General features: G+C 46.8%; 1 protein-coding gene across 1 annotated transcript; it reads right to left on the minus strand.

The window, feature by feature from the left end:
• Positions 1-5,155: 5,155 nt before the first annotated feature.
• Positions 5,156-8,440, minus strand: cyp1c2 (cytochrome P450, family 1, subfamily C, polypeptide 2). The gene has a single exon (XM_072264814.1). It carries the CDS (start codon positions 8,184-8,186, stop codon positions 6,594-6,596), a length of 1,593 nt encoding a protein of 530 aa, XP_072120915.1. The 5' UTR covers positions 8,187-8,440; the 3' UTR covers positions 5,156-6,593.
• Between the last annotated feature and the right edge of the window lie 1,610 nt (positions 8,441-10,050).

Raw genomic sequence — 10,050 nt, forward strand, 5'->3', positions numbered from 1 at the left:
TCTCCTGCCAGGATAGATTTCACTCAGCACAGGACCCAGCTTCTAGCAACTTCACCCCAGTTAGAATGGCACAGATTAGATAAATGCTTAATCCATGCCCTGTAAATGGACAGAAAATGATGAGAATATAGCTTAATGTACAAAGACATTTAAAATGAAAGAACAGAGACAAAATCTGATTTACATATTCCAGTGGATAGAAAGAAGCTGCTTCTGCAATAGGTAGTTGATCACCAGATCAGTTGAAGGTTATTCGCAAGATCGAGATGAGACAATTTCTTGGGCATTGGATTATTGCAATTTGAATGTAATTGGTAACTGGATTTTCACACGCTCTCAGATAAAGTGAAGAATTTTTGTTTTGCATGTCATCTATGCAGATCATTTCATCACATCGGTACAGCGGGGTGGGTAGTAAATGGAAATAGAAACAGCAGGGTGTGAAATACAGGGCTGCAGTTACAGAGAAAGTGCAGAGCAAGCAGGCCATAATGTGCCATGACAAGGCGGCTAATGAAATAAGAGAGCACCTTATTGTACAAAAGCTCCACTCACTATAACAGCAGGATGGAAATTGTCCTTGATTCCAGTGGCATGTATCTGTTGGGCTGGGTTGTTGGCAGAGAAGAGAGAATGTCTGGGGTTAGAGGAGTTTTTAACTATGATGCAACAAAGGCAGACAAAAAACAGTCTTCCCTCCACAGAAAGAGTCCAAGGAAGGGAGAATGGTTTTCCTGATGTGTTGAGCAGTGTTCACAACTCCATGCAGTTTCTTGTGGAGAATGTGTAATGTACTGCCTAAGAAAAGTAATGAAGTCAACAGTTATTTTCAAATGTAAGTTATATATACTGTTGAAACAGAAACTACAAAAACTTTTCCTCGTAAAAACAGGATAATTTCAGGATAAAAAGTGCAATGTGGGGGGGATAGTTACAAATAATTTGTATGCAAGAAGGCATTTTCTGTCAATTATTATCCGTGGCACCCAACGGATTTCAATCGAGCAGTTATGACTACGTGCTGTCATACTTGTACATGAAAGTGCAGCTTCATAAGGAGGTCGTAGGGAATTGATTGGATAACACTCCCCATTTCACTGAATGGTCTGCAATATTTGATGATAGTTAAGTACAAGATATATCAACATAATGAAGCATAAAAGCTACTGGACAGTGACTAGAAACACTAGCAGTCGGTCTACTGAGTGTGACGGGGGGGCGTCTGGTCATCCAGTGAATTTAGTGCTTATTGCTGAGGAGCTTAAGAAATGCCGGGGACACTAAAATAGGTGAGGGGGAGGAGAGCTGGTGTTCCTGTGTACAGCCAACAAGGCAAGGGACAGAAAACAGAATGAACGGGGAACACGGTCCAGAAACATTAGAAGCTTTGCTTCCTCTAGGGCTCCACAATTGTCACTCATCTCGGCTTAGGAGTTGGCTCTTCTTACCTGCCTGTTTTCTGACAAGAAAGGCGTGATAAGACATCTGAATGTGAATAGTGATGCTCTTGTTCCACCAGTAACCAAAAGCCCCCATGAAACATTGTTTACCAATTAAATCTTATACTGAAATTCCAATCATCTCAAGGATTTGACCATTTGTCAATTCAACTTGCTGACCCTGATCAGAGTTGCAAAATAAAATTCCAGCCCTTTACTGAAATAGTGATTATTGCATAGTGATTTCTTCACATTCTGTGTATAAAATGACAGAACACATAACAACTTCAGACTCATATACCACTAGTTGTAATTGGCACTTCTATTAGTCTCATTAGGTGACTGTGAATCTTCGATATCATCCTACTCTCAGCAATTTATTTTTCTTTGCAAGTTCCTAGAATAGGTTGCACTGGCAGTGACTGGAGTATAAATCATTGGATTATACCAAAGTTAGTAGGGGTTCTTTTTTTCTTTTCTTTTTTCCAAAAAAAATATTCTTAACACTTTATTTTTTCTTATTATTATTGATATATTGTTTAGCTTTGTTAATCAGTTATTTGGTAATTTAATTCCTCATTGTACATACAGTATTGACATGTTGTCTTGATTACTTTAATGTACTTTCTTTTGCTGATCTCGATAATAATCAATAAAAAAGAATGAAAAATGAAATGATTATACCGAAGTTTGACAAAGTTTATCTGTCAATCTTCATGTTTAGAATGTGAAACCTGGTCGTGATGTCAAAGCGAGGTTAAGCCTAACGATGCAAAGGGTGGAGGAGACCCTTGTTCAGCAGATAGACCAATAAATGCAGAAAAAGACCAAGTATTCCACTTTAATTGATAAGAATAGAGAAATAACATCCAGGTTTAAATTTAGAAAGGGGGAGCAGATACAAAGTTTATAAAAGGTGTAAGGACCAGATAATTAATGGGGCAAAGTGTAGATTATGAAAGTAAGAATGTTGCTGGGTTTCTGCAGGACCTGAAGCTATATTTTGTGTTTGCTGTCCTCCACTGGGGTGGATGGGGTGTCCAGGGAGGGGTAGCACCTCTGGTGAAGGGGCTTGTTGTGTCCATTCCGGGCAGCTCTCTCACCTTTGGTCCCCACCAGACACTGATCTCTCACCTGTGGCTCCAGGTAGCTGTTTGCATGCAACAGCGACCTCACCCCGGTACACCACTTCAACAGGCGGTCTCATATTCCAGTGACGTAGGGACATGCCTGTCCTAGTGTGTGAAGTCAGCTCCAGCAGACTGGCGGATGAGAATGAATGGCTAGGATGGAGGTACTGCAATGCTCCGTGCAGAGCGAGGGACATGACAAGGTGCAGAAGATGTCATGGTCATCCACTGAAGCCAAGGAAGACCCCAGTTTGTGAGCTTGGTTGTACCACTGGACCTGGACTTCTGAGGTCAAGAGAGTGGAAATGCCCCAGTGCAACAGCTAAAAGCTGTCCCACACAGACTTTCTGTCATTGTTGGACACAATGGACACTCACCAAAACCAAAGTTCTCCATTATGCACAGAGGATAACACTATAGAAAGCACACAGATGATACATAGATGGACAGTAGTTGATATGAAGAGACACTGAGCAAATAGGCTAATCTGTTAGTGATTTTCAATATATTAAATGTTTTGGTCAACAATGACCCAGTTATCTCCACTGATCTCAGAAAAAGATTAACAAGAATGTGCAGAACCATGTCTTTGGAGGAAAGTGGGCTGAAAGTAATATTCTCTGTGACTTTTACATCATGTCTGGAAGTTAGATATCTAGCTGAACCAAAGAGCCGGGTGAATGGGATTATGTTGTATTGATCTAAAGTAAAACACACGCTGGGCTCAAGGGGCTCCTAAACTGTTGTACAGATGTATGAGTGATGAATGGCCTCAGTAGTGCAGATAGGCCATATCACAAGAGCGTGACATGGCAATTGCCAGGTGTCTGCAGGTGGGCAGCTGCTGACTCAGAGCTCCAGTGACCCAGGTTCAATCTCGACCCGTGTAGGAGTCCGCATGGATTTGCCTCGTGCTCGATTTTCATGCCATATGTGTGCTTTGGGGTGGGTTCATTGAACTGTGTCCCAGTTAAATCAAACTGGACTATAACATCAGCTAGAAAATGGAATGCACTTGGGTGCTGATAAGAAACAGGAATGTTCACTGATTTGTGTTAGCCATTTGTAATAGCAGCTGAAGACAATCAATATACAAGGAATCCAACCTTAAGACACAGGAGATGCTGGAAATCCAGAGTAACAGACACAAAATGGTGACCTGCCCTGCTGGAGGAACTCAGCAGGTCAGGCAGCATCTATGGACAATGAATAAGCAGTTGAAGCTTCGGGCCAATTCACTTCTTCGGGACTGGAAAGGAAGGTGAAAGACAGCAGAATAAAAGGTGGGGATGGGGGGGAGGAGGATATCTCATTGGTGATAGGTGAAGCTAGGTGTCTAGGAAAGGTCAAGGGCTGGAGAGGAAGGAATCTGATAACAGAGGAGAGTGGACCATAGGAGGAAGGGCGGAGCACCAGAGGGAGGTGATAGGCAAGTGAGAAGAGATAAGATGCCAGAGTGGAGAATAGAAGAGGAGGGGAGGGTGAGGGATTTTTTTATATCAGAAGGAGAAATCAATATTCATGACATCAGATTGGAGGCTACCCAGAATACAAGGTGTTGCTCCTCCACCATGAGGGTGGCCTCGTTGGGGCACAAGAGGACCCACATGTTAGAATGGGTATGGGAATTGGAATTAAAATGTTTGGCCACCAGGAAGTTCGGCTTCCAGTGGATGGAGCAGAGGTGCTCAATGGGTCTCGCCAATGTAGAGGAGGCTGTCCGTATCACTTAAGACACAGCAGCACAGCAGATGACTTAACAAGTTATTGACCCATGAAACCAGTGAACTATTTCACCGACAGGAGATGTTGTTGATTATAGCCAATTATAGAAATACAAACTTTTTAAAAAAGTTATATTGTAGACATTTCCCAGCTCAGAACAAAAACAAAAGAAAATGGACACAGGCTTGTGAATGTGATATAAAAATACATTTATGTTATTAAAGTTCACAGTGGTAGCAATACTGTGGAATACATTCATTAAAATAACTTGTACATAGTCAAATACAATGAAATGAAACATATCGTACATATACACACCATTAACATTAATCTGATGTGGTATTGAAGAAGCAATGTGACTAAATGCAAAATGAAACATAAAAACACCAATTAAACAGATTTGCAGGAGGAAAGAAAATATTTAATATGAGCTCATTAAACCGCCCCCTATTATATCATATTTTAATTATTAGCTGCACTACTGTTGAATTTAATAATTGAGTTCTAATAAATGATGCACCGTGGAAGTTATATTTATTCCAGATGCTGGTGTAGAATTTGTTTTTTCTTTCTCAGTGGATACACATTCATTTGTATGGCTCTGTGGGTCCACGGGGTACAGGTGCAGGGCTAAGGCGGGCCTTACGCCGCTCCCTTTTTTAATTCCCAGACATAACGTCGATTGGTTCCTGATAATCAAGATGACTGTAGTAAAGGCTCGGGGTGCACAGGAAGATCTCAGAACTGCGGCACATTCCCTCTGCTCACTTCATCGGATGTCGATTAGCAACAATTATTTAAATGGCTGGAATATCAGCTCCGTATCACTAAAGGTCTCTCCTGTCTTCTGCTCGCAATCTCCGACATGCTAAATGTTAAGGCAAACACTGATCAAGTTGTCCCCACTACACGACAATAATCCTCCCCCACCCCTCCCCCAAAAAAAAGAAATGCAGAAAATCATTACAAATGTATATATGAAATTTGAGGGAGACAGAATTGGGACGCTGTTTGGAGTTGAAAAACAATTATTTGGTCACTTCCAGTGCAAATAAAAATGGAAGCATCAGCCAGCGCCAGATAGCATAAACTTCATTTAAAGACATCCCAGATATATCACCACTATCTCGACTGGTCCCACCCCAAAGCACCCACAACAAAGACACAGGCACTAACTACATAGTAAGACGGCTTCAGCTTGTTGACGCGTTTTCGTATCACTGCGTTTCCCATCCAGATTCTGCTTGAACGACTAAAGCTGACCACAGTTCAAATCTCAGTGCAGCACAGCGCATTCAATCTGTCAGCTACTGAAAAGTCTTATTTTTAAAGATACAATAAGTTTTCATAAAGTTAACTTTAAAATTTTAAATTATGAAGTTAACTTTTAAAATTTAAGATTTACGTTTCGTGAAAAGTCTCCAGAATTGAGGTGTCTTCTGCAGGATAATTAATGCACCCATTTTCTTGCTATGATAACTAAGTGATCACTTACGGAGACTTGCTCTCTTTGGGAGTTTCCACCTGCGAAATTTGCTCCGTGTCCTTTGCACACTTTAACAGTGCTACAGCCCACGCACGACGTGTTTCTGCCAGGTGCCACCAGCAGGTCGGAATTTTCGATGCAACTTCACACTTCCATTCAAATGAGACAAAAAGACATCAGTGGAGAGAGAAAGAGTGTAACATTTAAGGTCTGTCAGCATGGTTCTCAATGAAAGGGACCTTCACTATCTACGACCTTCTTGTTCAAATTAACTCGCTACAATTGTTTTCCTCTCTAAAGAAAAATGGGCCATTCTCATACTCTGCTGTTCTCAGAAAACAGGGAAGAGTTGCCGGGGCACCCTCTCTCCTCACCCCTGGTTCCTTTCCCTCAGTTTCTTCCGCGGCTGGCCGGTGCTTGCCGTCGAAGCGCATCTCCTGAGGTCGGACCATCCAAACCAGGACGCGACAGCTACCAGTGCCTGACTGGGCCAGTTCAGCTCCCGCACTGATGCACGAAATTGATGCTAAACGTCGTAGGACATTTTTTTTTAATGACAGTTTCCCAGAGATGGGCAGAGGAGAAAGCCCCAAATTCAGCACCGCCAACTCTGAGCAGGGTCCGATTTCTAGGAAATGGGGTTCAGAAGCAGCTGGTTTAAGAAGTGAGAGGGAGCCGGTTCGGTATGAAACACCGATACCAAATCGCATAAAGATCTCCTGTGGATTACATTCTCTTTAAGTATTTGGCTCGTATCAAACATGCTTAGAGCTAGAGTCTCTTTTTACCTGGCTGCCTGGTAATAAGAGATTATTACGTTTTGAGTGCGATGGGGGTTGTAGCGTAGTCAGCCGGTTCGCTGGGCGGTGTCTCCGTGTCGATGAACTTGTCCCTCAGCCTGACCAGGACAGTGAAGGACGTGGGTCTGATGGTCAGCCCGTAGTCGCCGTCCATGCTCAGCTTCTCCGAAGGGTTCGCCTCGAAGGTGCATTGGTGGACCAGGATGGCGGTGAAAAGGAATATTTCGATCTTAGACAGCTGCTCCCCGATGCACCTCCTCTTGCCCACCGAGAAGGCCATAACGCTGCTGGTCAGGTCCCTGTTGATGGTGCCGTCCGTGTTCAGGAACCGTCCGGGGTCGAAGGTGCTGGGGTCTTTCCACTTGTCGCTGTCGTGGTTGACCGACCACTGGTTGATGAAGACGACCGTGTCCTGTGGGATGTGATAGCCTTTGATATCCACGGGCGAGGTGGTGGCGTGCGGGATTGTCATCGGTACGAAGCTGGTAAACCTCAGGATCTCGTAGAGGAAAGCCTCCAGGTAGGGTAGACGGGCTTTGTCGTGGGCACCGGGCAGCCGGTCCCTGCCCACCACCTCGTCGATGTCCCTCTGGAGCCTGGCCTGTAGCTGCGGGAACTGGATGAGGTGGAACAGGACCCAACTCAGGGCGGTCGATGTGGTGTCCTGGCTCGCTCCCAGGATGTCGGTGATGGAGCCCTCGACGTGCTCGCGGCTGAGCGCTTCTTTGGCCGGCCGGTCCCCCTCCAGCGCTCCGATAAGAGCATCGCTCATGTCCCGGGTGGTGCCTGGCCGATAGGTGCACCGGTGCTGTTCCACTTTAGAGCGGACGAACTCGAAGAACTCGTTGTTGAGCTGCTGGAAGTCGCGGTAGACGCTGCGCACCGGGTTGGGGAAAGTCTGGAGCCAAGGCATCGTGTCCACCAGGCTGCCGGCTCCCACTGCGCGGCCGAAGCGGTCGATCCTGACCAGCATCTGCCGGAACTCCTCGTCGTCGTGGCTATAGCGGTGCCCGAAGCACAAGGCGCACATCACATTGGCGGCTGCCACCTTCAGCTCGGGGCACGGCTGGAAGTGGCGGCCTCCTGCCCCCAGCCGCAGGAAGACCCGCAGCAGACTGCGAGCCTCTGCTTGGACGTGGTGCTCGAACAGGCGGCGAGCCTGGCCGTCCGCCGTGGAGAAGAAGCGAACGGCGGACTGCTCCAGGCGCCTGTGCGCCTTCCACTGGCGGCTGTAGCGGCCGAAGGGCATGCTCCGTCCCCCGGCTACCTGGCGGAATGAGGCGAAGTCGGGTCTCCCGGCGAACTGGGCACTGTGCTGTAGCAGCGCTTGGCGGATGGTCGCCTCGCCGTTCAGCACCACGATGTCTCGTCGTCCCAGGCGGATCTGGAAGAGGTCGCCGTAGCGCCGCGCCATCCTGCTGAAGGTCAGGTGCGGAGACTTGCCCAACTGCATGGCGTTGCCCACCAGCGGCCAGGCGAAGGGTCCCGGCGGATGGCGGCGATCTCTGGCCCCGCATCGCATCCACCTGCACGCTTCCAGACAAGCCAGAAGGAACAACGACACCAGCAAAAACGGCTGCACCTGTTGGTTCCAGTCCTCAGCCATGACCGGCTCCACGCCTCTCAGCGTCCCCGCTCACCTACTTCCCTGGCATAATCGGCCTGCTGGCCGGCAGCTGGTCCCCGAAACTTACACCTCCAGCTTCTGCCCACTCTTCCTTGCCGGCTCCGCTGCCCTGTCCTTGTAGCCTTATCGTGCGCCGGTCGCCCAGAGCTGGGGACAAAAGGAGGACAGGGTTTGCCTCGTTCCTTTCGCTGAGTTAGCTTGGTGCCGTGCTCCCGGCTGCTGTCAGAAGCGACCCGGCTTTTTTCTCTGCATTTAAAGAGTGCGGGTACTCCCCGATTCCCCTCCCTCTCAAACTCTCCAACTTCATTCACCCTGGTTTCGTGATGTCAGGCCAATGGGAGTGAGCAGCTCTCGCTTTGGGAGACCCACTGTTGCAACAGACGGGACACTTCTTTCTCCCCCAAGACAGGCGTATTTTTTTTATTATTATATTTGACTCCACGACTCCGGAGAGGGAGTTGGAACCCCTCTTATAGAAGCAATGCTAATTCAACGCAGTTTAAAGCGACAATATAGGTTCTGAGATAGACAGCAGTTTGCGATTCCATTAAACGTGATGGGGGGCGGCGGAGTGGGGGGCTTCTTTGGCGGTTCCAGACCAGCCCATTTCCCGGACAACTGGATTTCACTCCTATTAATACCGAAAGCGTCACACGGCAACATAATGAATTTTCCAACAATCCCGGTGTGTTTAAAGGCAGTGGGAAATAAACGGGCACTCCGGATCCCGCCTGCGGCCGCCCACCGTCCGGACGCTCACCCCGGCCACATTTCTGGGTGTATACAGTATCACCCCCTCTGCATTCCGGAACCCGGCTCACATTCTGCATCAATGAGTGAACCCGCTACCCGGCCTGCAGAGTTCCTCCAACAGTGTGTGTGTGTGTGTGTGTGTGTGTGTGTGTGTGTGTTGCTTCAGAGATTGTCCCAGCAATTCTCCGTGTTAGAGAAAGGAGAAGTTTTTACACAGCTCTTCCAACCCAGTCACGTATTTGGAGAATTATAATTAGCATTCCACTGAAGAGCATTGAGTTCACTGAAACAGCGCTGAACAACGTGGTTTTAGTGCTGTCGGAGTCATAAGCCCCGGTCTAACATAAAAGCTTAGCTTATGCAAGCGGTCATGGTGAAGAAGCTGCCAACAGAGACGCAAGAAGTCGCTTGGGGAAGTGTCAGTTGGCTAGAGAAAGGACTTATTAACAGTAAACTGTAATAGATTGAAGGAAGTGAGAGAAATGCTATTGATCTGGTGTGTAGGGGTTTCCAAAAGGTGCTGTATATGTTTCTGCAGGAGTGGGAGTAAAAATGCGGACAGAAAAAATCAGCTAAATAGCAGTGAAGACAGAGGCTATGCTTCATGAGGAGTTTGAAGAGATTTGTTATGTCAACAAATACACTCAAAAACTTCTATAGATGTACCGTGGAGAGCATTCTGACAGTGTCATCACTGTCTGATATGGAGGGGCTACTGCACAGAACTGAAAGAAGCTGCAGAGGGTTGTAAATCTAGTCAGCTCCATCTTGGGCACTAGCCTACAAAGTACCCAGGATATCTTGAGGGAGCGGTGTCTCAGAAAGGCAGATCCATTATTGAGGATCTCCAGCACCCAGGGGTGATTGATAAGTTCGTGGCCTAAGGTAGAAGGAGATGAGTTATACAGCTCTCGTTACATGCATGTGCAGTTCAAGTCTTTGAGTGAAAAAGCAGAAAGTTTGAAGTTAATAACTCATCTGCTTCTACCTTGGGCCACGAACTTATCAATCACCCTTGATGTGAACCACTTTCTGAAGGTCTAAGACGCCGCCTTCTACAAAGAAGGGATCTGTATGCTCCGCGACTGCT

The sequence above is a fragment of the Mobula birostris genome, chromosome 1, assembly GCF_030028105.1.
Source record: "Mobula birostris isolate sMobBir1 chromosome 1, sMobBir1.hap1, whole genome shotgun sequence".
In the NCBI taxonomy this organism is placed as follows: Eukaryota; Metazoa; Chordata; class Chondrichthyes; order Myliobatiformes; family Myliobatidae; genus Mobula; species Mobula birostris.

Bases quoted from the DNA above. Each gene is read 5' to 3' on its own strand.
- cyp1c2 (XM_072264814.1), bottom strand. From the start codon at position 8,186: ATGGCTGAGGACTGGAACCAACAGGTGCAGCCGTTTTTGCTGGTGTCG.